This window comes from Myotis daubentonii, chromosome 5 (genome assembly GCF_963259705.1).
Source record: "Myotis daubentonii chromosome 5, mMyoDau2.1, whole genome shotgun sequence".
Taxonomy (NCBI): Eukaryota; Metazoa; Chordata; class Mammalia; order Chiroptera; family Vespertilionidae; genus Myotis; species Myotis daubentonii.
The window spans coordinates 29,399,639-29,427,359 of NC_081844.1; the positions used below are offsets into that span (position 1 = coordinate 29,399,639).

General features: G+C 46.3%; 1 protein-coding gene across 2 annotated transcripts in view; it reads left to right on the forward strand.

Moving 5' to 3' along the window:
* The first annotated feature begins 628 nt into the window (after nucleotides 1-628).
* Nucleotides 629-27,721, forward strand: part of LOC132235109 (complement C3-like) — a 44,967-nt gene continuing 17,874 nt past the window's right edge. The window contains exons 1-22 of one of the 2 annotated variants that reach the window (XM_059696933.1): nucleotides 629-782; nucleotides 1,518-1,710; nucleotides 2,420-2,585; nucleotides 2,682-2,752; nucleotides 4,469-4,563; nucleotides 4,667-4,749; nucleotides 4,848-4,938; nucleotides 5,139-5,241; nucleotides 5,341-5,470; nucleotides 5,695-5,810; nucleotides 5,903-6,052; nucleotides 6,496-6,705; nucleotides 6,837-7,040; nucleotides 7,399-7,560; nucleotides 7,925-8,054; nucleotides 8,299-8,370; nucleotides 8,512-8,712; nucleotides 11,135-11,243; nucleotides 11,493-11,578; nucleotides 20,034-20,176; nucleotides 20,266-20,478; nucleotides 27,622-27,688. In XM_059696933.1, the coding sequence (XP_059552916.1) occupies nucleotides 712-782; nucleotides 1,518-1,710; nucleotides 2,420-2,585; nucleotides 2,682-2,752; nucleotides 4,469-4,563; nucleotides 4,667-4,749; nucleotides 4,848-4,938; nucleotides 5,139-5,241; nucleotides 5,341-5,470; nucleotides 5,695-5,810; nucleotides 5,903-6,052; nucleotides 6,496-6,705; nucleotides 6,837-7,040; nucleotides 7,399-7,560; nucleotides 7,925-8,054; nucleotides 8,299-8,370; nucleotides 8,512-8,712; nucleotides 11,135-11,243; nucleotides 11,493-11,578; nucleotides 20,034-20,176; nucleotides 20,266-20,478; nucleotides 27,622-27,688 (2,866 nt within the window). In that variant the 5' untranslated portion in view covers nucleotides 629-711. The remainder of the gene's footprint in view (nucleotides 783-1,517; nucleotides 1,711-2,419; nucleotides 2,586-2,681; nucleotides 2,753-4,468; nucleotides 4,564-4,666; nucleotides 4,750-4,847; nucleotides 4,939-5,138; nucleotides 5,242-5,340; nucleotides 5,471-5,694; nucleotides 5,811-5,902; nucleotides 6,053-6,495; nucleotides 6,706-6,836; nucleotides 7,041-7,398; nucleotides 7,561-7,924; nucleotides 8,055-8,298; nucleotides 8,371-8,511; nucleotides 8,713-11,134; nucleotides 11,244-11,492; nucleotides 11,579-20,033; nucleotides 20,177-20,265; nucleotides 20,479-27,621; nucleotides 27,689-27,721) is intronic. The other variant, XM_059696934.1, reaches the window with a different exon arrangement.

Below are 27,721 nucleotides of genomic sequence, written 5' to 3' on the forward strand. Positions count from 1 at the left end.
GAAGAGAGCTCCAGGCTCCCATTGCCCTATAAAACGTGCTCACCTGGACGGTTAACTCCTATGCACACTTCAAAGCCATGCTGAAATGTCCCCTCCCCCAAGAATCCTTCTCTGACCCTCCAAGAAGCAGAGTTCTTCTTCTCCACTTGAGATCACACTCCAGAGGACTAGGAGTGTCTGTGTTGGATTCCATCCCCCACCCTACCCCAGCATGGAAGACTCTGGAAGTAGGACTTTAACTACCAGTGTGGAGATGGATTGCTAGGAAGCGTTTGGTTAATAAGTGCATGGACAAAACTGGACTGGACCAGGCCCAGATATCTGAGGTGGTGAAGGAAGGTCTCTGGCCCACAGTGTAACTCCACTACCATGTGGGTGTAACAGGGAAAGGTCCCTGTTCACTCACTGGCCTTGCCCCCGAGGAAGCCCAGGGCAGGAGGCACTTATGCCCCTGTTGGAGGAGGACATGCCCTCATGTTATTTACCCAGGACTTGCTGGCCCAGGGAATGAAAAAACTTAGAAAATGTTATTGAGAAATCTGGGGCAGCCCCAGGGAGGGGAGAGGCCATGGGAGCAGAGGGCTGGGTGAGTGGGGGAAAGGGGGGAGCCAGATAAAAGGAGGCCTCCAGCAGCCTCTGCTCAGTCCTCCCTGTCCTCTCCCTCCGACCCTCAGTCCCTCTGTCCCTCTGTCCCTCCACTGTCCCTGTACCATGGGGCCTGCTTCAGGTCCCAGCCTCCTGCTGCTGCTGTGCAGTCTCCCCCTGGCCCTGGGGGACCCCATGTGAGTAGTCATGACCCTGCCCCAAGCAAGGCAACTTCTGAGGTGGAGTTGTCATTTGTGGGTTCAGGTCCTTGTAGAATTCAGGGTGCATTATGCCTGCGGAGGAGGAGTTAGTGGGGTGGAATGCGAATAGATGGGGCTGCCTGTGACTTTGAGAATCTGTGGGTTGGGTGTTTGTGAAATCCAGGCATTGTGTAGAGGGGTGTGTGGATGTTTATGAGGCTGGGGGTCTGTAGGTTCAGAGTGCAGGTGGTGTCTGGGGATTCTGTGGGTGTGGTGGTTTGACTGTACATGATTTGGGAGTTTGCAGTTTCTGGATTTATGGGTTTCAATGTGTGTAGAGCTGTGGCATGGGGTTATGTTGGCTGGGGGTGGGGGTGGATTTAGTTGTGTTTATAGGGCTGGGTGATAAAGGTTTAGGTAGAGGCTTCGGGTTTTCAAGGATTTGGGGTTCAAAGATTTGGTATATGTGAGTTTGGGTATGTATAGTTGGGGTGCCTAAGGGTCTGGGTGTTTAGAGACTTAAGGTGTTTAAAGATTTAGGGATCAGGGTTTCAGGAGTTTGTATGTGGGTTCCCCAACTGTGGGTTTGGAAGTCTAGATAATTGGGGGACTTGTTGGTTCTGGTTTTGAGGTTCAGGGGTTGATGGGACCTGCAGGACCAGGGACTGGGAAGACCCCCATGTGGGCTGGAATGTCGGGTCCCTGGGATGACCCTTCGGACTCCTCCCACAGGTTCTCCATAATCACCCCCAACATCCTGCGGCTGGAGAATGAGGAGACGGTGGTGCTGGAGGCCCACGGTGGGACAGGCAACATTCCTGTCAAGGTTACGGTACACGACTTCCCAGCCAAGAAGCAGGTGCTGTCCAGCAAGGACACCATTCTGAACAGCGCCAATGGCTACCTGAGTACCGTCACCATCAAGGTGGGTGCACACTGGAGCCACCCCGCGGGTGCCCGGCCCCCTATGGGTCTTCTCCCCATTAGATGCCTCACCTATGGGCCCTGCCCCTTCCTCTGCCCTCCAGTAGACACATTGGCTGGGGAATCAAACCCAAAACCCGGGTATGTGCTCGGATCAGGAGCTAAACCTGGGGAACTCTTGGTGCACAGGGCCAAGCTCCAACCAACTGAGCAACACCAGCCCAGCCAGGGCAGCCCTTCCCCTCTTTCATTCTCCTCCCCATTTGGGCCCCTCCTTCTATTGGCCCTGCCCCCTTCTGAGCCCCTCCCTCACTCTGAGCCCCTTCCCTTCCAAACCAGACAATCTCTGTGCCCCTCCTTTCAGAACCCTTTCCCCTCCAAGCCCTCTCTTCCATCAAGCCCCTCTCCTCTCTGAGTCCCCTCCCCTTTCTGGACTCCCTTCCACTACTGAGCCCTCCATCCTCTGAGCCCCCTCTCTGATCCCCTTTCCATTCCTCTCTCTGACCCCTAGCCCGTCTCTTGCCCTTGCCCCTCTCTGAGTACCCTCCTCCCCCCAAACCCGGGCAAACCAGAGAGACCAGGCAGCAGTGAGGGGCAGGCTCTGCTGTGAGGAGGGGCAGATGTGGGCCCAGCCGAAGGCCCAGAGGTTGGACGGTGGGCAAGGGGCCCTGGAGCAGACCCTCCTCACGCCCTCCCCCCTCCATGCCTAGATCCCGGCCAGCAAGGAGTTAAAATCACAGAAGGGGAACAAGTTTGTGAGTGTCCAGGCGGTCTTTGGGAATGCCCCGCCAGTGGAGAAGGTGGTGCTAGTCAGCTTTCAGAGCGGGTATCTCTTCATCCAGACGGACAAGACCATCTACACCCCAGGCTCCACAGGTAAGGGGCTGGTGGGTGGCTCAGAGAGCTGGGGCTGAGTCATTGGGATGGCCAGGGACTCACTGAGCTGTCTCTTTCTCTTCTGCCACCTCCCAGTCCTGTATCGGATCTTCACTGTGGACCACAAGCTGTTGCCTGCGAACCAGAAGGTTATCGTCAGCATTGAGGTACCAGGCAGCCGGGGCCCCAGACACACTTGGGGCAGAGACTCAAGGAGAGACTGCGAGTTTGAGACAGAGAAAGAGATACTAGGAAAGACCTTAAAGCAAAGAACTATATAGAGAGGCACAAACACGGAGGCCTAGAGATGGGTAGGGACCCAGGGAGCCAGCATGGGGCAATGGTTGCACCTGTGAATTCCATCTCCAGATAAACCCCTGGTCCCTGCGACTCTGGCCAGGTCACTCACCTTCCTGAGCCTAAGTTTTCTCATCTGAAGATTGGAGTAGTTACATAATGCTGGTAGTAGTCTGTTCCCCCTACTGAGCCAGGAGGCGCCTGTGAGCACCTGAGTCAGGTCCAGCCTCTCCTCTGCTCACAGCCCTCCAAGACTCCTCCCTCCCTCCAGATAAAAGCTCAAGTCCTTCCCGTGACCTACAAGGCCCTGAGTGGCCTCCCCTGTCCCCTTCCTGCCTTCACCTCCTCCGTCTCTTTCCCTCACTCACTCTGCTCCAGCCACCAGGCCTCCTCTCTGTCCCTCGGACACACGAAGCAGCGTTCTGTCCAGAGCCTTTGCACTGGTTGTTCTTTCTGCCCAGAAAACAATCTTTCTCCAAATATGCACTCTACTGGCCCCTTATCTCCTTCAAGACTTTGCTCAGATGTCACCAATGCCCCAATTTTACAGTGAGGCCTTTCTGAGCTCCTGTAAATTTGCAAGCCTCTCCCATTCACACATGCACTCCACTCTCCCTTCCTGCCATCCTTTTGGCATCCTGTAAATTGGATTTATTCATTTAACTAGAGGCCTAGTTAAATTTGTGCACGGGTAGGGTCCCTAGGCCTGCCTGGTGATCAGGGCCAATCAGGGTCTGTCTACCTTCCCCGGCTGCCAGCCAGGGCCTTCCTTCATTTCATGCTGCCTCCTGGTGGTCAGTGCACGTCATAGCGAGCAGTCAAACTCCCAAGGGGACAATTTGCATATTAGCCTTTATTATATAGGCTAATTGCCCCCTCCACCTACCTCTGTCCAACCTCAATTCCCTACAGGAAGGAGTTTTCATCTGTTTGTTCAGGGCCTTATTCCTGAATTCAAAAAAGTGTTTGGCATATTGTGGGGCCTAATATAAGGTGATGGAAGAAAGGAGTCAGGGAGGGAGAGGGGAAGAAGCCAAATGTCAACTGTGCCAACAGGGGGGCACTCTCCAGCTACCCTGGTTTCCAAGAGAAGCCAGAGAACCAGATTTCTATGTGGTGTCTCCCTATGTTTAACTGTTGAAAAGAAATGAAATGATAAGTGTACACCAGATTGCTATTCTTATAGGATAAAAGGTTCAACAGAGCAATTATGTATGGCTTAGCACAAATCAAAGGCTCAGCCCAAAAGTAAGTAATACATTCTAGTGATTCTTAACATTCAGGGGGACACGCATAATAATGAGCTCCTGCTTACATGAACGATGTCCCAAACTAGAGGGGCTGTATTTATCTCCTGTTTTTAGATGTGCACATTGAGCACAGAGAAGTTAAGTAACTTGCCCAAGGTCACACAGCTTGTAGGTGGCACAGTGGGATTTGAACCCAGGCTGACCAACTCAGGTCCACGTTCTTAGCCGCTGCTGCTGTAGACATGACAGAGACAGTGTCCAGACACAGAGCGGGAGAGAAGGGCCAAGGGGCTAAGCCTGCTCTGAAGAACCACATCCCTCCCTGTCTATCTACAGACGCCCGAAGGCATTCCCATCAAGCGGGACTTCCTCTCTTCTCAAAACAATATTGGCATCTTGCCCTTGTCTTGGAACATCCCAGAGCTGGTCAAGTACGTCAGGCCCTCCAGGAGTGGGTTTGGGGCTCCCCTATCCCAAGAGAAGGAGTGGGGGGCTGCCAGGTCTGACCAGATCACTCACCTGCCTTCCCCACAGCATGGGGCAGTGGAAGATAAAAGCCCACTATGAAGATTTGCCACAGCAGGTCTTCTCGGCTGAGTTTGAGGTGAAGGAATATGGTAAGAGAAGGAGGGAGCCAGGGTGTGGGCCCCATAATGCTGGACTCAGTGCTGGCCCCTCACAGTGCTGTCTCTCTCCCCCAACCCCCCGCCCCCAGTGCTGCCTAGTTTTGAGGTCCAAGTGGAGCCTGCAGAGAAATTCTACTACATTGATGACCCTAAGGGTCTGGAGGTCACCATCACAGCCAGGTGAGGGGCCAGGAGAGGGGTCAGGTGATGGTCAGGTGAGGGGTCAGGTGAAAGACCATATGAGTGGCCGGGTGAGGGCCTGTTGAGGGTGAGGTGAGGGGTTGGTGATTCTGGGTCCTCTCCATGCCAGTGTGACTTTACCCTACATTACTACTCAGCTTTTCAGGAGGGGAGAATCTGAGACTCTCTTCTCTACACAGGTTCTTGTATGGGAAGAATGTGGATGGAACAGCCTTCGTCATCTTTGGGGTTCAGGATGGTGACCAGAGGATTTCACTGTCCCAGTCACTAACTCGTGTTGTGGTACCTACTAGGGGCCCCCAGAGCTTCCTCCACTCTGAACCCTTCCCTCTCACACTTTGAATCCCCTCTCCCCTTCTGAGCCCTCATTTCCTATCCCAGATCGAGGATGGCACTGGAGAGGCTGTGCTGAGCCGAGAGGTCCTGCTGAGTGCGGCTCCGCAGCCCCCGCGAGAAGCTGCCCTCGTGGGAAAGTCTTTGTATGTGTCTGTCACCGTCATTCTACACTCAGGTGAGGCCTGGGCGGAAGGTGGAGGCTCAGTTCCACCATGCAGTCCAGTATGAGAGGGGAGGCCCAACTGAGGGAGGAGGCCCAGAATGAAGGTGGGGTCAGTCTTATGATAGAGGCCCCGTCTGAGGACGGAGGTCCCATCTGAGGAGGGGTTCCAATCTGAAGGGGAAGGTTTGGTCCAGAGGCGTAGCCCAGTAGCCCACACTCACAGCCAGCCTCCTCAGGCAGCGACATGGTGGAGGCAGAGCGCAGCGGGATCCCCATCGTGACCTCCCCCTACCAGATCCACTTCACCAAGACGCCCAGGTTCTTCAAACCTACCATGCCCTTTGACCTCATGGTGAGACCCAGGGCAAGGTTGCACCCCACTCCTGAACACTGGCCTCCTCTCTGGGTCTGCTGAACCCCTTCCACCCTTCCCTGCATCCACAGGTGTATGTGACAAACCCTGATGGCTCCCCAGCCCCCCGCATCCCTGTGGCAATACTGGGCTCCAACCAAGAGATTTCTGTGACCCGGGATGATGGCCTGGCTAAGCTCACCATCAACACACACAAGAGCCTGAAGCCCCTGTTGATCACTGTGAGTCTGCACCAGCAGGTCCCCACCCCAGGGAAACAGAGGACTTTATTTGTACAGCAGCTTCTAATGATTCTACAAAGGGATCTTGTCATGTGCATAGTAGGGGTCCTTTCATTTGCATAAATTGGTCTTGCCATTCACATAGAGATGTTTCATTTGCATAGAGGAGTCTTGTCTGCACATGCGGGTCCTGCCATCTGGATAGAGGGTCCTCCTGCCATTTACACAGGGCCTCCTGTCATCTGCATGGATGTCTTATAAGGACCCTTGTCATGACATTAGCACACCTGGGTAACCTAAAATAGTCTGCCCATGTCCAGATCTTTAATTCCATCTCATCTGCAAAATCCCTCCTGTCACACCAGGTGCCATATTGCCAGGTGCCAGGGGTTAGGACATGGACATCTCAGGTCGGCAGCATGCATCCTTGTCTCCCTGCTCAGGTACGCACAATGAAGGAGGGCCTCCCGGAGGGGCGACAGGCTACCAATCAGATGCAGGCCCTACCCTACAGTACGATGTATAATTCCAACAACTACCTGCACCTGTCAGTGCCCGCTACGGAGCTCAAGCCAGGGGACAAGCTCAATGTCAACTTTGTCCTGCAAATGGACCCCGGCCAGGATGCCAATATCCGATACTTTACCTACCTGGTGCGTGGCTTCCTGCAACCCCCAGGTCTCCCCTCTTCCTCACTTTTCCAGCCCTCAGAGCCCTACCCCATTCCAGATTCCCCCTTCCTCCCTCCGGCCTTCCTGATCCTTCTGCCAACCTGTCTCCCAAGGTCATGAACAAGGGGAAGCTGTTGAAGGTGGGACGCCAGGTGCGAGAGCCCGGCCAGGTCCTGGTGGTGCTGCCTCTGACCATCACGACAGAGTTTATTCCTTCCTTCCGCCTGGTGGCCTATTACACGCTGAACAAAGGAAGCCAGAGGGAGGTGGTGGCTGATTCCGTGTGGGTGGATGTCATGGATTCATGTGTGGGCACGGTAAGCGTTGCTGAGTCTCTGTGCCCATCTTGTGACTCTCAGCCCGGCCATGGCTTCTCTGTCTGCCTCTCTCTGTCCTTCTGAACCCATTTCTCTCTTCTGCTTGTAGACTTCCTGCCTCTCTCTTCTCCTTTTCCATCTTGTTTTCTTCCCTGTTTCAGTCTCAGTATCTCGCTTGCTCCCAATTTTCTCTTTCCTTGACTTTCTACCTGATGCTGGTTTTGTGCGTCTTCCTTCTTCTCTCTTTGTCTCTTTCTCTCCTTTCAGACCAGACCAGGTCCCCTTCTGTCCTCTCCCGACCAAGGCTGGGGCCCTGCTGGGCTGACTTCTCCCTCCTGCCCCTCCCACCTCCTCACAGCTGGTGGTGAAAAGTGCCATGAAGGAGGAAAAGCATCAGCATCTACCTGGACAACAGATATCGCTCAAGATCGAGGGTAACCAGGGGGCTCGAGTGGGGCTGGTGGCCGTGGATAAGGGCGTGTTTGTGCTGAATAAGAAGAACAGGTTGACTCAGAAAAAGGTATGTCCCCATGTCACTGAGTTTGGGTAAACATGGCAGAGGCAAAGAGATGGCGTTGGGTTGAGGTGGGAATGGCGCTGGGCAACCAGTGACGTCAGGTTGAGTGTGAGTTGAGTGCAGAGGTCAAAATGGACAGAGACATGGGGATGGGTTGAAGTTCAAGTTGCAGATGGAAATGTGGATGGACAGGGTCTAAGTTGGGGACAGTCATGGTAAAGGGGACAGCTCTGAGTCCCACAGCAGCACATTCCGATCATCCACTGTGGAGTGTCTGGGCCCGGGATGAGGATGGTAGTGAGGTTGGGTGGATGTGTTGGTGCTGGCCTGGCCTCATCCTTCCCTTGACCCCCTCCCCACCCTGCAGATCTGGGACACAGTGGAGAAGGCAGACATTGGCTGCACACCGGGCAGTGGAAAGAACTATGCAGGTGTCTTTACGGATGCCGGGCTGGCCTTCCAGACCAGCAAAGGCCTGCAGACCGAGCAGCGGTCAGGTGAGGAGTCAACCAGTGGACACCCAGGGAAGGGCAGCACTTCCACCTCCCAGATGGGATCCCCGACCCTGGTGTCAGTCTTGCCTCTACCACCTACTAGTAAATTGCTCTCCTCTCTTAGCCTCAGTGTCTACATCTGTTAAATGGGAGCAGTAACACTCCCACCTCGCAGCTACTGTGAGGAGTAAACCAAGGACAGGCAGTCAGTACTTAACCCATCTTGTTCCTTCCACCTGCCCCTCAGATTTGGCATGCCCGAAACCAGCCACCCGGCGCCGCCGCTCAGTGCAGCTCATGGAGAAGAGGAAGGGCAAAGGTGGGAGCCCTCATCCATCTCCCCTACCCTTACACCCTGTCCATTGAGATCCCAGCAAAGCGGGAGGAGGGGATGGCCTGGACCTGGGCAAGTCCTCCCTGGGATGCCCTGTGGGGACTTGACTGGGAGCTGTTCCCACAGCGGGTGAGTACCCCAGCAAGGAGCTGCGCAAGTGCTGTGAGGACGGTATGCGGGAGAACCCCATGCAGTACCCGTGCCAGCGCAGGGCACAGTTCATCCTCCAGGGCAAGGCCTGTGTGGACGCCTTCCTGGACTGCTGCAACTACATCACCCAGCAGCGGCTGGAGCACAGCCGGGACAGCGACCTGGGCCTGGCCAGGAGTGAGTCCTGTGGCCTGGGGGGCCTGCCTGAAGGCTGGTGGTGGTGGAAGGGGGAGGCGCCCATCACTGGGGACTGGAAATTGTGTGGATCAAATTTGCTTCCAAGAGCAAAGGCAAGTGTGAGCGGCTTGTGAAACTGAGGGAAATTACGTTATCAATTACAGGATGGAAAATAACAGAAAAGAATGCTTCTGCTTAAAACCTAAGGAAGATTGGGCAACTTGCCCAGTGTCTGGCTGGCCAACTAACACAAAAATAATGATCTTTTTTTCTTTAAACAGCCTTTAACTTACAAACTTGTGGGGTTTAACACCTTTCCCCGCTTGAGCTGTTTGATGCCCCCAGAGTTAAGAGTAGTTTAGTGAGGATTTTTTGTCAGCAAAGGTATTCTCCTAAACACCCCAGCACACTGCTCAGCATCAGGACGTTAACGTGGATTCCTTTCCACCATGTAATTCACAGACTCCACTCCAATGTTGCCATTTTTTAAAAAAAATATATAGATATCTTTATTGATTTCAGAGAGGAAGGGAGAGGGAAAGAGAGATAGAAACATTAATGATGAGAGAACATCATTGATTGGCTGCCTCCTGGGGATCAATCCCAAAACCCAGGCATGTGCCCTTCACCAGAATCAAACCTAGGACGCTTCAGTCTACAGGCTGATGCTCTATCCACTGAGCCAAACCAGCTAGGGCAAATGATGCCACTTTTTAAATTCTTTTAGTTCTCTCTAGGAAAAGGACCCAGTTCAGAATCACACCTTGCATTGGTGTGTCTGGTTGTGTCTCTTTAGCCTCCTCCCATCTGCCCAACCCCCAGCGGCTCTTCGGTCTTTCTGTACTCTCATATTCTTCACAAACATGAGGTACACAGGCCAGATCATTTGAAAGTTGTTCAGCAACCTGAGTCTGCCTGGTGTTTCTCCTGCTCACATTCAGGTTTTGCATTTTGGGCGGGGCTGTCCCAGAGGAGATACTGTGCCCTCCCTTGGTGCCTCGCCTGGGATCAGGTGGCAGGTAGCATTTGTTATGGCAAAATTTCCAGGCAGCGGGAAGGCGTAGAACCAGGCACTCAGAAGATTCAGAAAATGCACTTTATTGCAGGAGCACGGGTGCTTTGGCTCAGGGGAATTGGTTCCCAACACTGCGCGCTGATTATAGTGGGCTTTCTCTTTATAAAAGGCATTAAGTTCTTTGTTTCTAGTTCCCCGGCTTTTCACGGGCTTTTTCAGCCCCACTCCCCCTATGACGGTGGTAAGGGGGAGCTGAGAGGCCGTGGCTGGTGTCTGCAGTCAGCCACCCTTGTGGGGGTTGTGTTGGTTTATGGCCCTGCAAGGGAAACAGGCTTTTCAAGGGCATAGCAGGAAGGGGGTTGGGGTACAGGATGCAGCTATGAGCAGGCCTGGGGGTCTGTAGACGTCAGCTATTGTAATCAGTCATCAGGCAATGAGATGATGTTGATGAGATGATGTTTTGACTCCTGATGAGTCTGCCTGACCATACCTATCAGTTCTGCTTGCTGGATTCAGAGCTGGGTCACATCCTCAGTCTCTTAGCAGGCCTTGAAAAGAAAACTTTTAAGAAAAACTTAGCCCCTTATCCATATCTATAAAAGCTTAATATGCTAAGTGTCCCACAATTCAACCATTCAACCAGTCACTATGATGTACAGTGACCACCAGGGGGCAGACGCTCCAACCAGTAGGTTAGCTTGCTATTGGGGTTCAACCGATCAGGACTGGGCGAGATGGGCTGAACACAGTTTGGAACCAACCTCTCACAGTCCCTCCCTGGCCTCTAAAACATTTCTTGTAATTAATTTCCTTTCAATGTGCACAAATCCATGCACTGGTCCTCTAGTTTTCATATAAGAAACTTAACCCCATATGCACATAAGTATATGTGTTCTAAGATTTAAAATAATATAATTACTTTTCAGATTAATTCAGGTACTGGATCTATCAGGTTGTAGGTCTCCTCTATCACATTGACTTGTAACATCATGGATGATGTGAACCTTGATCCTTGATTAAGGTGGTGTCTGCCCTGTTTCTCCATGTAAAGTTCCTCTTTACTCATTTTATGGGTTTTTTTTAACGTCTTTTTAAAATTTAAGTCAAGAGAGATGTTCCCAAAGATCAATATCACTTAGCCTTTAAGATAACAGATATGGATGGACGCCTTATGTGGTAACACGTGATTTTTGTGTACATGTGTACCTTGGGGGGCAGGGCTTAGCAGTCACCTCTCAAAGGCAGCTGTTGTCAAAGTGGAGAAATATTTCTAAATTCTTTTAGCTGGAAAGCTCCCATCCCCTTCACCCCTCCACCCACAAAAGACACAAAGGTTCCCAACACACGTAGGCAAAAGAAAGAGAAAGTGGGTCTGCTCTAAACCCAGATTGCCCCCCACCTGCACAGGTGACCTGGATGAGGAGATCATTCCAGAAGAAGACATCGTTTCCAGAAGCCAGTTCCCTGAGAGCTGGCTGTGGACCATCGAGGAGTTAAAGGACCCAGAGAAAGATGGGTAAGGCTGGGGCACCCCTCATTCCAACCCACCCCAGGCACTTCCTACCAACACTCAGGACCAGAACATTTAGTTTGCATGCACACCTACCTCCTCTGTTTTCTGGAATCTAGTGGAACTCCACAACCCAACATAGAAAAACCTCCACGTGCCCACACCCACACCTCCAACCTGCCCTTGGGGCCTCTCATTACCCACTCTCCCCTCCACCACATCTTCTCCTAAGGCCCCCATTTCTCCTCCATCTAGAGTCTCCTCCAAGACCATAAAGGTGTTTCTGAAAGACTCCATCACCACCTGGGAGATCATGGCTGTGAGCTTGTCTGACAGGAAAGGTGAGGTGGTGGGTTCACAGGCCCCAGGGCCCCAAGCATTTTCTGTTTCTCATTCATCCCAAAGCTCCCCTGCTTCTTGGTGGCTGACACTCTACCCCCTGGTTACTGGGTGGGGCGGGTGTATCAGAGTCCAGATTGTGGGTGTCAGTGCTTTTTATTTTATTTTTTAAAATATGTTCTTATTGACTTTTTAGAGAGAGAGGAAAGGAGTGGGAGAAAGACAGACAGAAACATTGATGAGAAAGAAACAACAGCATCAATTGGCTGCCTCCTGCATGACCTTTGTTGGGCATGGAGCTCAAACCCAGGCATGTGCCCTCACAGGGAATCAAACCAGTGACCTCTCGGTGTATGGGTTGATGCTCAATCACTAAGCCACACTGGCTGGGAAGTTCTTTTTATTTTTTAAATTGATTTTATTTTTAGAGAAGTTTTAGTTTCACAGCAAAATTGAGCATAAAGGGCCTGGCCAGTTTGGCTCAGTTGGTTGGAGTGTCGTCCTGTACACCAAAAGGTGGGGGGTTCAACTCCTGGCCAGGGCACATACCCAGGTTTCAGGCGATTGGGGCCTGTGCTGGAGGCAACCAATCAGTGTGTCTCTCTCACAACAATGTTTCTCTCTCTGTCTCTCCCCCTCCCTTCCATTCTCTCTAAAAATCAATGGGAGAAAAAATATCCTCCAGTGAAGATGAATAAACACAAAAATATTCCTTTAAAAAATTAAGCAAAAAGTACAGAGATTTCCAATATACCCTCTGCCATCCCCCCTCACATGCACAGCCGCCCCCACTGTCAACATCCCCCACCAGAGTGGTGGATTTGTTACAATCAATTGTGAAGACACCAAGTTCATAGATGACAGGAATTCACACTTGATGTTGTACATTCTATGGGTTTGGTCTAATATTTTATGACATGAGTCCACCATTGCAGTATCGTACAGAATAATTTGCAACCACAAAAACTTTTAAGGAGGTGCTGTTGACATGATAGTGGGTAAAGTGATTAAGAAAGAGAAGGAAGCAGGATGAAATGGGGATTGAAACATCGGTGGTCAGATTCTGAAGCGTGACAAAAAAGGTTACCTGTCCCCGGTCACCCACAGCTGGAGTGAGACCTGAGGAGCTCTAGCCAAATGGGGATGGTTTGCAGCAGGGCCGGGAGAGGTGAGGGAAGGAAGGCCCTGACTTTTAGTGCCAAATGTAAGTGGGTGCCAAAAAGTCAGTCATCAAGGTAAGTACTATCCCACTGCAATAGTTTTCAAAATAAAAGTGAGTACAAGGAGAACCAAGATGGCGGCATAGGTTAACGCCGGAGTTTGCTGCTTTGAACAACTACTTCAAAAGTGAACCCAAAAAACGGAAGGGACATCACCCAGAACCACAGGAACGCTGGCTGAGTGGAAGTCCTACAACTAGGAGGAAAGAGAAACGCACACGGACACTCAGAGGAGGCGCAGTGCTGAAGTCAAATTCTGAGGTGCGGAGTGCGCCGAGCGGGCTGGCGGCGGAGGGCGCCATTGGCGTTTTCAATCGGGAGGGAGTCGCAGACTCTGAGCACCAGATCCGGGCGAGTCTTTAGGGACCCAGACTCAAACGGGAGAAGCGGGACTGTCTGGCTTCGGTCAGAGCGAGTGCAGCTTTCTCTCCCAGCTTTGCAGCGGGTGCTGGGACTCAGAGAGGCAGAGCCCCTGGGGACAGGACTGAGAGCCGCCATAACTGCTCTCTCCGGCCCACCCTGTTGATCCTGTGCAACCCGCCCTGCCCAAGCCCTGCACAGAGGCATTTGCCGGATAGCCTCAGGCAAAGGCTAGATTAGCACCTCCCTAGAGGACAGAAGTTCTCTCACTGCTGACACAGCTGATTCTCATAGCCACTTGGCCTGGAGGTCAAACCCTCCCTGGAATTAGCTACAACAATCAAGGTTTAACTATATGACTGCAAACAAAGACCACTAGGGAGTGCACCAAGGAAGCATAACAAAATGCGGAGACAAAGAAACAGGACAAAATTGTCAATGGAAGATATAGAGTTCAGAACCACACTTTTAAGGTCTCTCAAGAACTGTTTAGAAGCTGCCGATAAACTTAATGAGATCTACACGAAAACTAATAAGACCCTCGATCTTATATTGGGGAACCAACTAGAAATTAAGCATACACTGACTGAAATAACGAATATTATACAGACGCCCGACAGCAGACCAGAGGAGCGCAAGAATCAAGTCAATGATTTGAAATGCGAGGAAGCAAAAAACACCCAACCGGAAAAGCAAAATGAAAAAAGAATCCAAAAATGCAAGGATAGTGTAAGGAGCCTCTGGGACAGCTTCAAGCGTACCAACATCAGAATTATAGGGGTGCCAGAAGATGAGAGAGAGCAAGATATTGAAAACCTATTTGAAGAAATAATGACAGAAAACTTCCCCCACCTGGTGAAAGAAATAGACTTACAGGTCCAAGAAGCGCGGAGAACCCCAAACAAAAGGAATCCAAAGAGGACCACACCAAGACACATCATAATTAAAATGCCAAGAGCAAAAGACAAAGAGAGAATCTTAAAAGCAGCAAGAGAAAGAAACTCAGTTACCTACAGGGGAATACCCATACGACTGTCAGCTGATTTCTCAACAGAAACTTTGCAGGCCAGAAGGGAGTGGCAAGAAATATTCAAAGTGATGAATACCAAGAACCTACAACCAAGATTACTTTATCCAGCAAAGCTATCATTCAGAATTGAAGGTCAGATAAAGAGCTTCACAGATAAGGAAAAGCTAAAGGAGTTCATCACCACCAAACCAGGATTATATGAAATGCTGAAAGGTATCCTTTAAGAAGAGGAAGAGGAAGAAAAAGGTAAAGATACAAATTATGAACAACAAATATGCATCTATCAACAAGTGAATCTAAGAATCAAGTGAATAAATAATCTGATGAACAGAATGAACTGTTGATTATAATAGAATCAGGGACATAGAAAGGGAATGGACTGAGTATTCTTGGGGGGGAAAGGGGTGTGGGAGATGTGGGAAGAGACTGGACAAAAATCGTGCACCTATGGATGAGGACAGTGGGTGGGGAGTGAGGGCGGAGGGTGGGGCGGGAACTGGGAGGTGGGGAGTTATGGGGGGGGGAAGAGGAACAAATGTAATAATCTGAACAATAAAGATTTAATTTTAAAAAAAAATAAAAATAAATAAAAATAAAAGTGAGTACAAAAAATCTATGATGAACAAAATATCCCAATTTTAAACAGAGATCAGAGCCATGACAAACTACAAAGGAGTTTGAGGCAAGAGAAAAAAGTGTGTAACCCATATGCATATTTTATGTATACTTTAAAGGTAAAATTTGTCAAACAATATTAAAACCTTAAAAGACAGTGGTATTAAAACTCACAATATTAAGTGTAAATATTTTATTTATACCAGAGCCAGACTTTCTTACGCTGTATTTTCATGTTGTTTATTACACTTTAGTATCATTTTACTTTCCTGACTTCAAGATTTTAAAAATCTGCTTCTTTGCTTATCTCGTTTTAATTGAAGGAATTGAAATTTTCTGCCAATTTCTCTTATTTAAGAAAAATATGTTTTTATTGCTTTTAGAAAGAGGGGGGAGAGAGAGAGATTGAGATTCATAAAAGAAAAACATCTATGGGGATGGAGCTCATAATCTGGGCATGTGCCCTGACCTGGAATGGAATTGCCCTGCTTCGGACAATGCTCCACCATCTGAGCCACACAGGCCAGGGCCATGGCAATTTCTCTTAAACAAGTGATGATCTCAAATGAAATAATTTACACGGGGGCACATACTTTCCTTTTGCCTGGGACTCCATATGACTCAGCAGGAGCCACTGTGTGGCCTTAATCAAGCTACTCAACCTCTCCGTGCTCCTCCATAAAATGGACAGAATAGAATAGCATGTACTCTAAGCACTGTTGGGAGGTTGTTATGAGTTAATACATGTAAAGCCCTTATAATAGTGCCTTTAAAAAAGGAAGGAAGGAAGGAAGGAAGGAAGGAAGGAAGGAAGGAAGGAAGGAAGGAAGGAAGGGAAAAAGGAAGGACGGAACGAATGAACGAACGAAAAGATGTAATGAGGGCTGGTGTGTTATTTTATATTTCTGGTAGTCCCATGAAAAAGGAGTATGATGAAACCGATTTCAGGAATACATTTTATTTCACCCAAATATAGCCAAAATATTATCGTTCCCACATTTTATAAAAGTTTGCAAAACCACTATCACACTAATAATAATTTTAAAACAATAAATTCATTACTATTTAAGTAAAGATGATTTTTAAAAAAAAAATGTTTTTATTGATTTCGGAGAGAGGAAGGAAGAGGGAGGAAGAGTTAGAAACATCCATGAGAGAGAATCATCAATTGGCTGCCTCCTGCACGCCCCATACTGGGGATTGAGCCCGCAACCTGGGCATGTGCCCTGACCTGGAATGAAACCATGATTTCCTAGTTCATGTGTTGATGCTCAACCACTGATCAACATTGGCCGGGAAAGAAATCAAAATTTTTAATGACTTATTTTACTTCTATTTGTAAGCCTTTGAATCTGGTATGCCTTTATACTTAGAGTGCATCTCAATTAGGATGTGAGCTTTTCCTTTCTTTCTTTCTTTTATTTTTAACCTTTATTGTTCAGATTATTACAGATTTTCCTCTTTTCCCCCCCATAGCTTCCCTCCACCTGATTCCCACTCCACCCCTTGCCTTCACACCCCCATTGTCCTCATCCATAGGTGTAAGATTTTGGTCTAATCCAGTGATGGCGAACTTATGACACACGTGTCAGAGGTGACACACGAACTCATTTTTTTGGTTGATTTTTCTTTGCTAAATGGCATTTAAATATATAAAATAAATATAAAAAATATAAGTCTTGCCGAAACCGGTTTGGCTCAGTGGATGGAGCGTCGGCCTGCGGACTGAGGGGTCCCAGGTTCGATCCCAGTCAAGGGCATGTACCTTGGTTGCAGGCATATCCCCAGTAGGAGATGTGCAGGAGGCAGCTGATCGATGTTTCTCTCTCATCGATGTTTCTAACTCTCTATCCCTCTCCCTTCCTCTCTGTAAAAAATCAATAAAATATATTACAAAAATATATATAAGTCTTTGTTTTACTATGGTTGCAAATATCAAAAATTTCTATATGTGACACAGCACAAGAGTTAAATTAGGGTTTTTCAAAATGCTGACACGCAGAGCTCAAAAGGTTCACCATCAATGGTCTAATTTCTTCCCTCACCCCCCACACCACCTTCCCCCCAAGAATTGTCAGTCCGCTCCCTTTTCATGCCCCTGATTCTATTACATTCACCAGATCATTCTGTTCATCAGATTTTTTATTCACTTGATTTTTAGATTCACTTGTATTTGTTGTTCATAATTTTTATCTTTACCTTTTTCTTCTTCCTCCTCTTCTTAAAGAATACCCTTCAGCATTTCATATAATACTGGTTTGGTGGTGGTGAAATCCTTTAGCTTTTTCTTGTCTTGGAAGCTCTTTACCTGTCCTATAAGTCTAAATGATAGCTTTGCTGGGTAGAGTAATCTTGGTTGTAGGTTCTTGCTATTCATCACTTTGAATATTTCTTGCCACTCCCTTCTGGCCTGCATAGTTTCTGTTGAGAAATCAGCTGTAGTCGTGTGGGTACTCCCTTGTAGGTAACTGACTTTTTTTCTCTTGCTGCTTTTAAGATTCTCTCTTGTCTTTTGCCTTTAGCATTTTAAGTATGATGTGTCTTGGTGTGGTCCTCTTTGGATTCCTCTTGTTTAGGATTCTCTGCACTTTCTAGACTTGTAAGTCTATTTATTTTACCAGGTAGGGGAAGTTTTCTGTCATTATTTCTTCAAATAGGTTTTCAATATCTTGCTCTCTCTCTTCTTCTGGCACCCCCATAATTTGGATGTTGGTATGCTTGAAGTTGTCTCAGAGGCTTTTTACACTACCTTCATAATTTTGGATTCTTTTTTCTTCTTTCTCTTCCAGTTGGGTGTTTTTGCTTTCTCATACTTCAAATCTTTGACTAGACTTCTGCTGAATCTCTGTATATTATTCTTTATTTCAGTCAGTATACGCTTAATTTCTGACTGGTCCTTTTCCTTTTTTTTTTTTTTTTTTTTTTTTTTTTTTTTTTTTTTTTTGGCATTCTCACTAAGATCATTGAAGGTTTCACTAAGTTCCTCAGAGGTTTTTAGAAGATTCTTGAGTAACCTTATAACTGTGGTTTTGAACTCTATATCCAGTATTTTGCTTTCTTCCACTTCTTTCATTTGTGACATGTTTCTTTGTCTTCACATTTTGGCTGCTTCCCTGTGTTGATAGAGTGGCTTTCTGTGCTAGGTGTCCTATAGGGCCCAGTGGCTCAGCCTTCCCAATAGCCCAAGGTGGACACTCTTGGTGCACCCCTTGGTGAACTGTGTGCACAGTCTTGTTGTAGTTAAGCCTTGATTGCTGTTGGTATCACTGGGAGGAACTGACCTCCGGCCAATTGGCTATGAGGACCAGCTGTGTCTACAATGGAAGAGCTGCTGTGCAGGAGACACCCTTATAGGGCAGGACTTGCTTCAGTGGGGCTTTGGTGTTCACTGAATCTGCCCCTTGAGTATGTTGCTTATCAATGTGAAGAGTTGTAATCTGGTATGGTCTCACACTGACCACCGGGTACACTGACTCTTGGATCTCCAAGGAGGTGCAAAGTCAGCCACTGCCTGGGGCTGCCCAGCAGGAGCTACAGAAAGATCTGCAGATTCCTCCTCTTTTTATCAGGTTTGGAAGTGCCCAGATGAGGCCTAGCTGTGAAGCAAGGCAGGCTGCTGCTGCCAGGCCTTGGGCTTTCTTTTGGTAGCTTTGGGGCTCCCTGACCCAGCTGCTGCCTGTTTGACAGGTTTTAGGCTGAGAAAGGACAGGCCATTCATATGCAAAAACCGTTGTGCACAGCTTGGATGGGGTTGTAAATTGGGTGAAGCAGGGTCTCAGGGACTCACCAGGGTAGAGCAAACAGCAATGGCTGCCAGTCAGCCCTGCACCAGAGAGGTTCCGGTGCAGGAACAATGGCCGCTGCAAGCACCTTCCTTCTGAAAGATAGCCACCCTCGAGTTCCTGCCCAATGCTAGATATCCCAGTTTCTCCCCATATGTGTCTGGGTCCCCAGAGTCTCACCCGAAACTGGAGTTCAAAGCAATCAGGATCTTGTATCTCTCTCCCAATTAAAAAAAGCAGCACACCCAGTTGCCAGCTCATTCTGTGCGTGCAACTGCACCTCCTACGAGTCTCAATGCTCTTTCTTCTTTACTTCTAGTCATAGAACTTCCACTCAGCCAGCTTTCCCGCAGTTCTGGGTGATAGTTTTTCTGTCTTTTAGTTGTAATTTTGATGTGGTTGTGAGAGGCAGCAAGTACAGGTATTTACCTATGCTGCCATCTTGGTTCTCAGGATGTGAGCTTTTCATTGGAAACACTTTGATCTCTATTTTAGGATTCAGAAAATTTGCAACTGAAAAAGCAGATTGACATATTCAAGTTGTCCCAAACATACTTTTAAAAGTTTTCCAATCACTAAATCAAGCATTATTTTTATTTTTTTTTAAGATTTTTAAAATCAATTTTTAGAGAGAGAGGAAAGGAGAGGGAGAGAAAAGAGTGGGATGTGAGAGTGAAACATCAATTGGCGGTCTCCACATGCCCCCCACCCGGATGGAGGTCCTCAAATGGGCTTGTGTGCTGACCAGAACGGAACCGGCAGCCTTTTGGTGCACAGGACGACGCCCAACCAACTGAGTCACACTGGCCGGTGCCACCCACCATTTTTTCAAAAATGTATCTTCATTGTTGAAAGTATTACAAATGTCCCCTTTGTTTGTTTGTTTGTCTTTTCCACATTGATCTCCTCTATCCCTCACCCTCCCTTCCAGGCCTTTATTGTCAGTGTCCATGGGCATTTTTAAATTGAGATATAATTTACATACCATAAAAGTCACCCTTGGACAGTATATGATTCCAGTATATTCACAAGCACTAGTTTGGAAGTTTAAATCTGAGTTAACTAAACTGAAATAAAAGTATAAATCTAGCTCTTTTGAGCTAGCCACCTTCCAGTCCCCAGTGACCACACGGGGCTGGGGGCTAGCATTTTGGGGAGCACAGATGGACCCTTCAGTGAGGCTGACTCGCTTTCCTCTTCCACCTCTATCTCTGAGTAAAATTCAAAAGACATCGCTAAATCGTGGCAACTCCCCGCTACCACTATCATTTGTAATTCATCACCATTAACATTCTCTAGTCTATGGGCTTATACAAAAACAAGCTGAGCTCCAGACAGCTTCTGTGGTCAGGGATAAGCCTTGAGAGGCAGGAACTTGGAACTGAACTTGAACCCTGTCCACCCTGCCCATCCCCTACCCCTGACACTCATGTTCTGTTCCTCTGAGCAGGGATCTGTGTGGCTGACCCCTATGAGGTGACGGTGGTGCAAGATTTCTTCATCGACCTGCGGCTGCCCTACTCTGTGGTTCGTAACGAACAGGTGGAGATCCGAGCCGTCCTCTACAACTACCGGGAAGCAGATACACTTACGGTGGGTCCTTGGTGCAGGAGAGGCACGAGGGGAGACCTGGAGAGGGGCCCATGGCGCATGCCCCTGACCTGATACTCTCTCCCTGGCAGGTGAGAGTAGAAATGCTCTACAATCCAGCCTTCTGCAGCTTGGCCACTGCCAAGAAGCGTCACCTGCAGACTGTATCCATTCCTCCCAAGTCCTCGCTGGCCGTGCCTTATGTCATTGTGCCTCTGACGGTCGGCTTGCAGGAGGTAGAGGTCAAGGCCACTGTCTATCGGTTCTTCATCACCGACGGTGTAAGGAAGACCCTGAAGGTCGTGGTGAGTCCTTGGGGCCCCTGCTGCCTCTTGTCCTTCAGGAGGGACTCTTGCTCTCCTTGTGCTGTCAACTCAGTTTGGAGCCCCAGGCTCTGAGACACTAATGCTGTTTGTGTTCAGCGTAGGAAAGTCAGGAGTCCCAGCAGTGTGACAGCAGGGCCATGTGAGGCAGGAGAGACATGCTTCTGTGCATAAAATTCTAAGAGGGGTGCCCAAACCTCAGCAGTAAAGATAAAAACAATTTTCCTTAAAATATATTTTAATATCAAATATGATATTTTATAACACATTTCAGTATGAGTTTTGTCTTGACTTTTAAAATTATTTTTATTTTATTTTTTTTATTGCTTAAAGTATTACAAAGGGTATTACATATGTGTCCATTTTATCCCCCCGCCCTAGACAGTCCCCTAGCCTCCCCTATCCCCCAGTGTCTTATGTCCATTGGTTATGCTTATATGCATGCATACAAGTCCTTTAGTTGATCTCTTACCCCCCTACCTCCTGCCCCCGATCCCTCCCTGGCCTTCCCGCTGCAGTTTGACAATCTGTTTGAGGCAGCTCTGCCTCTGTATCTATTATTGTTCAAAAGTTTATAATGGTCTCTATTGTCCATGAATGAGTGAGATCATGTGGTATTTTTCCTTTATTGACTGGTTTATTTCACTTAGCATAATGCTCTCCAGTTCCATCCATGACGTTGCAAATGGTAAGAGTTCCTTCCTTTTTAGAGCAGCATAGTATTCCATCGTGTAGATGTACCACAGTTTTCTAATCCATTCATCTACTGATGGGCACTTAGGCTGTTTCCAGATCTTAGCTATGGTGAATTGTGCTGCTATGAACATAGGGGTGCATATATCCTTTCTGATTGGTGTTTCTGGTTTCTTGGGATATATTCTTAGAAGTGGGATCACAGGGTCAAATGGGAGTTCCATTTTCAGTTTTTTAAGGAAACTCCATACTGTCTTCCATAGTGGCTGCACCAGTCTGCATTCCTACCAGCAGTGCACAAGTGTTCCTTTTTCTCCACATCCTCTCCATTTTTATTTTATTTTTTAAAAATATTTATTGTTGCCGAAACCGGTTTGGCTCAGTGGATAGAGCGTCGGCCTGCGGACTGAAGGGTCCCGGGTTCGATTCCGGTCAAGGGCATGTGCCTGGGTTGCGGGCACATCCCCAGTGGGAGGTGTGCAGGAGGCAGCTGATCGATGTTTCTCTCTCATCGATGTTTCTGACTCTCTATCTCTCTCCCTTCCTCTCTGTGGAAAATCAATAAAATATATTTTTTAAAAAAAATCTTTATTGTTGCCCTGACTGGTTTGGCTCAGTAGATAGAGCATCAGCCTGCGGACTCAAGGGTCCCGGGTTCGATTCCAGTCAAGGGCATGTACCTTGGTTGCGGGCACATCCCCAGTAGGGGGTGTGCAGGAGGCAGCTGATTGATGTTTCTCTCACTGATATTTCTGACTCGCTACCCCTCTCCCTTCCTCTCTGTAAAAAAATCAATAAAATATATTTTTTTAAAAATCTTTATTATTGAAAGTATTACATATGTCCCGTTTTTCCCCCATCGACCCATTCAAGACCTTCCCAACCCCTCCCACTGTCTGAGTCCATGGGTTATGCATATATGCATACAAGGTCTTTGATTACCTCCCAACCTCCCACCCTCCCCTCTTTCCTTCAAAGATTCTGCACTTTTTCCATGCTTCTTTGTCTCTGAATCCACTCCTTTCATCAGTTTATTTTGTTAATTAGATTCCAAATATGAGTGAGATCATATGATACTTGTCTTTCTCTGATTGCTGAATTCACTTAGCATCACGCTCTCCAAGTCCCTCCATGCTGTCTCAAAGGATAAGAGACTCTTCTTTTTTACTGTTGCATAGTATTCCATGGTATAAATCTACCCCAGCTTTTATTTATTTTTATTTTTTAAATATATTTTATTGATTTTTTTACAGAGAGGAAGGGAGAGGGATAGAGAGTTAGAAACATTGATGAGAGAGAAACATCGATCAGCTGCCTCCTGCACACTCCCCAGTGGGTATGTGCCTGCAACCAAGGTACATGCCCTTGACCAGAATCAAATCTGGGACCCTTCAGTCCGTAGGCTGATGCTCAATCCACTGAGCCAAACTGGTTAGGGCACCCCAGCTTTTTAAAAAATAATTCCTTATTGTTGAAAATATTACATATGTCTTCTTTTTTCACCCATTGACTACATCCAGCCCGCCCCCATCCCCTGCCCCAGGACCTCACTGCCCCACTGTCTGTGTCCATGGGCCACGCATATATGCATACAAGGTCTTTGATAGGTTACCTCCCACCCACCCACCCTCCCACAACTTTTCTCCAAGATTCCACATTCTCTTCCATGCTTCCAGTCTTTGGATCCCCTCTGTTCATCAGTTTATTTTGTTACTTAGATTCCACATATGAGTGAGATCATGTGATACTTGTCTTTCTCTGACTGGTTTATTTCACTTAGCATGATACTCTGCAGGTCCCTCCATGCTGTCTCAAAGGGTAAAAGATTCTTCTTTTTAATTTCTGCCTAGTATTCCATGGAATAAATGCACCACCCCTCTACTGAGGGGCACTTGGGCTGTTTCCAGATCTTAGCTATTGTAAATTGTGCTGCTATGAACATAGGGGTGCATACATTCTTTCTGATTTTGGTTTTCTTAGGATATATTCCTACAAGTGGGATCATTGGGTCAAATGGCAGTCCATATTTAATTTTTTGAGGAGAATCCACAGTTTTCCATAATAGGTGCACCAGTCTGCATTCCCACCAGCAGTGCACTAGGGTTCCCTTTCCTCCTCATCCTCGCCAGCACCTGATATTGGTTGATTTGTTGATGGTAGCCATTCTGACAGGTGTGAGGATAAACCTCATAGTTGTTTTAATTTGCATCTCTCTGATCAGTGACTTTGAGCAGGTTTTCATATGTCTCTGGCCGTCTGTATGTCCACTTTGGAAAAGTGTCTATTTAGATAAGTTGCCCATTTTTTAATTGGATTGTTTTTCTTCCTTTTTTTAAGTACTATGAGTTCCTTATATATTTTGAATATTAACCCTTTACCAGATGTATCATTGCCAAATATGTTCTCCCATGCAATGGGCTCCTTTTACATTTTGTTGATGGTCTCTTTTGCTATACAGAAGTTTTTTATTTTGATGTAGTCCCATTTGTCTATTTTCTCCTTAGTTTCCTTTGCCCTAACAGATGTATCCATAGACATATTGTTCTAAGAGATCTCTGAGATTTTGCTGCCTATGGTTTCTCCTAGGATATTTATGGTTTTCCAACTTACACTTAAGTCCTTTATCCATTTTGAGTTTATTCTTGTGTATGGTATAAGTTGGTGGTCTAGTTTCATTTTATTGCATGTATCTGTCCAATTTCCCCAGCACCATTTATTAAAGAGACTGTCTTGACTCCATTGTATGCTCTTGCCTCCTTTGTCAAATATTAATTGAGCGTAATGGTTTGGGTCCATTTTGGGGGTCTCTGTTCGGTACCATTCTTCTGTACGCCTGTTCTTGTGCCAGTACAGGCTGTTTTGATTAAGTTGACTTTGTAGTATAACTTGAAATCTGGTATTGTGATTCCTCCAACTTTGTTCTTCTTTGTCAAGATTGTTGCAGCTTTTCGGTGTCTTTTTTGGTTCTATATAAATTTCTGTAGTATTTGCTCTAGATCTGTGAATTATACCGTTGGTATTTTAATGGGGAGTGCATTGAATCTGTAGATTCCTTTGGATAGTGTGGACATTTTAATGATGTTGATTCTACCAATCCACGAACACTGAATATTCTTCCATTTGTTTATAACTTCTTCTATCTCTTTTTTTTTTAATGTGCTATAGTTTTCTGAGTACATGTCTTTTACCTCCTTGATTAAGTGTATTCCTAAGTATCTTAAATTTCTTTGTTGCAATGGTAAATGGGATTATTTGCTTAGTTTCTCTCTGAGAATTCATTATTGGTATATAAAAAAGCCACTGATTTTTGAGCTTGTAACCTGTTACATTGCCAAATTTATTCATTAAATCTAGTTGTTTTTTGGTGGAGTCTTTAAGGTTTCCTATGTACAATATCATGTCATCTGCGAATAATGAGTTTTACTTCCTCCTTTTCCTGTTTGGATGCCTTTTATTTCTTCTTCTTGTCTGATCACTGTGGCTAGGACTTTCAGTACTATGTTGAATAAGAGTGGTGAAAACAGACATCCCTGTCTTATTCCTGTTCTTAGGGGAAATGATTTTAGCTTTTGCCCATTGAGTATGATGTAGATTTGTCATACATGGCCTTTTTCATGTTGAGATATGCTCCCTCTGTTCCCACTTTGTTGAGAGTTTTTATCAAAAATGGGTGCTGAATTTTGTCAAGTGCTTTTTCTGCGTCTATTGATAGATCGTGTGATTTTGTCTCTCAATTTGTTTATGTGATGCACCACATTTATTGATTTGCTACTATTGTAACAACATTGCATCCCTGGAATAAATCCCACTTGGTCATGGTGTATGATCTTTTTAATATACTGCTGGATTTGATTTGCTAATATTTTGTTGAGGATTTTGTCATCTATGTTCATTAGAGATATTGGCCTCTAATTCTCTTTTTTTGTAGTGTCTTTATCTGGTTTTGGAATTAGGATAATTCTGGCCTCATAAAAGGAGCTTGGATGTGCTCCTTCCTCTTGGATTTTTTTAATAGTTTGAGGAGTGTAGGTGCTAGTTCTTCTTTGAATGTTTGGTAAAACTCCCCTGTGAAGACATCTGGACACAGGTTTTTGTTTGCTGGGAGTTTTTAAATTAATGCGTCTATTTCTTCAGTAGTTATTGGCCTACTCAGGTTTTCTGATTCATCCTGATTCAGTTTTGGGAGATTGTATTTTTCTAGGTATTTGTCCATTTCATCCACCTTGTCCAGCTTGTTGGCATATAGTTGTTCATAGTATTTTCTTACAATCCTTTGTATTACTGTGGTGTCAGTGGTTACTTCTCTGCATTCATTTCATTTTGTTTGGGTCCTCTATTTTTGTTTCTTGATGAGTCTGGCTAACAATTCATCAATCCTGTTTATCTTTTCAAAGAATCAGCTCTTGGTTTCATTGGGTTTTTTGTATGTTTATTTTTTTAGTCTCTATGTCATTTATTTTTGCTCTAATCTTTATTATTTCCTTCCTTCTACTTACTCTGGGTTTTTCTTGTTATTCTCCTTCTAGTTCTTTAAGTGATAGGGTTAAATGATTTATTATTAACAATATAACAATGCACAAAATCCGTGCACTGGATGAACAGAGTAAACTGGTGAATATAATAGAACCAGGGGCATAGAAAGGGAGTGGACTGACAATTCCTGGGGGGAAAGGGGTGTGGGGGTTCAGGAAGAGACTGGACAAAAATCATACACCTATGGATGAGGACAGTGGGAGGGGTAAGGGCAGAGGGTGGGGTGGGAACTGGGTGGAGGAGAGCTATGGGGGAAAAAAAGAGGAACAACTGTAATAATCTGAACAATAAAGATTTAATTTTAAAAAAATACATTAAAGTATATATTTAGGGGCACACATTTTTTCTTTTGCCTTGGATCCCAATATGGCCCAGCATAGGCACTGGTGGGAAAGAAAAACCAAATAGTGCCGAAACCTGCGTGGCCAGCTCTTCCCAATTCTGTATTCACTAACTCTGGTAGCTTGAAATCCATCACGGTGGGGATATTTACACCAAGGAAATTGGTAGTGCTGCAAGTCTGGATTTGTTCTTCTGTGACAGCTGGATTTAAATATTTATCAGCACACTTTGAGAAGAAACTCAGTCTGCAAAGGAAAATCTGGGATTTATTACCAGGTGAAAGGAGAATGGGTTCTGGAAGGCAAAAAAGGTGTATCCACAGTAAAGACTTACCTGAAGGCATATGAGGACTTGTGTTGGGTCTTTGATGCTAATTCAGATAGCTCCATACACTGCTAAGTACTTAAGTACAGTCTTTTATTTTATTATTTACTTAAATAATTTGTTTAAAAAGTTAATTTTAGCCTTGGCCCATGTAGTTAGAGAGTCATCTCATACACGGAAAGGTTGTGGGTTTGATTCCCGGTCAAGGCAGATACCCAGATTGCAAGTTCTATCCCCAGTCAGGGTATATACTGGAGGCAACCAAAGTTTCTCTCTTGACTCAATATCTCTCTTCCTCTCCTTTCCTATATCTCTAAAAAATCAATAAAAACATCCTCAGGTAAGGATTAAAACAAGTACTAATTAATTAATTAAAATTTTAATTTAACATGTTTACTTTTTTTCACTTATTTTAAATTAATTATTGCAATTTATTTTTTAATTTAATTTAATTTTTAAAATTCCATTTTATTTTTATGTTATTTAACCCATTGAGAGGCATTGGGTTGAAAACAGACTCTAGAGCCAGACTGCCAGGCTCATATTCCAGTTCTGTCCTACTAGCTGAGTGGCTCTGGGCAAGTTACTTCAGCTCTCTATTCTCCAATTTTACCATCATTATAAGTTTATGTGTTTTGTTTTGTTTTAAGAACTTTTATTGAGAGAAAGAGAGAGAACGCAAAGAAGAGGGAGAGAGAGAGAAAAACATTAATGTGAGAGTGATACATCCATCAGCGGCTTCCTGCATGCCCGAAACCTGGGATCAAGCCCGAAACCTAGGCATGTGCCCTGACCTGGAATCAAACCGGCAACCTTTCTGTGTATGGGACAATGGCCAACCAGATGAACCATACTGACCAGGGCCTGATTCCCCATCTTTGAAATGGGAATGATAATAGCAGTACCTTATTATAAAGATTAAATGAGTTAACCAGAATAAAGGAAGCTTCTAGGCACATAGGAAGATTTTAAAGGCTTGGCTATTTTATTGTTATTAATTTATAATGTTGTTATTATATCATACAAGAGTATGAGGTAGATGTTTGTATTGCCTCCCTATAAGGAAGGAAGCTGAGACACAGAGAGGTTAAGAAACTGGCTCCCAGTCACACAGCTAAGACTGGCAGATGCCATCTAGGCTACAGTAATCCCCAGAACAGTGCCCTACTGACCAGCTGTGGCTCTGTCTGTCATTTTATTCACCCAACTCCCCCTTCCCTCAACACTGTCCAGCCTGAAGGAATCAGAATGAACAAGACTGTGGCCGTTAAGACACTGGATCCACAACATCTGGGCCAAAGTGAGTCAGCGCAGGAGTGGGGGTGAGGCCTGG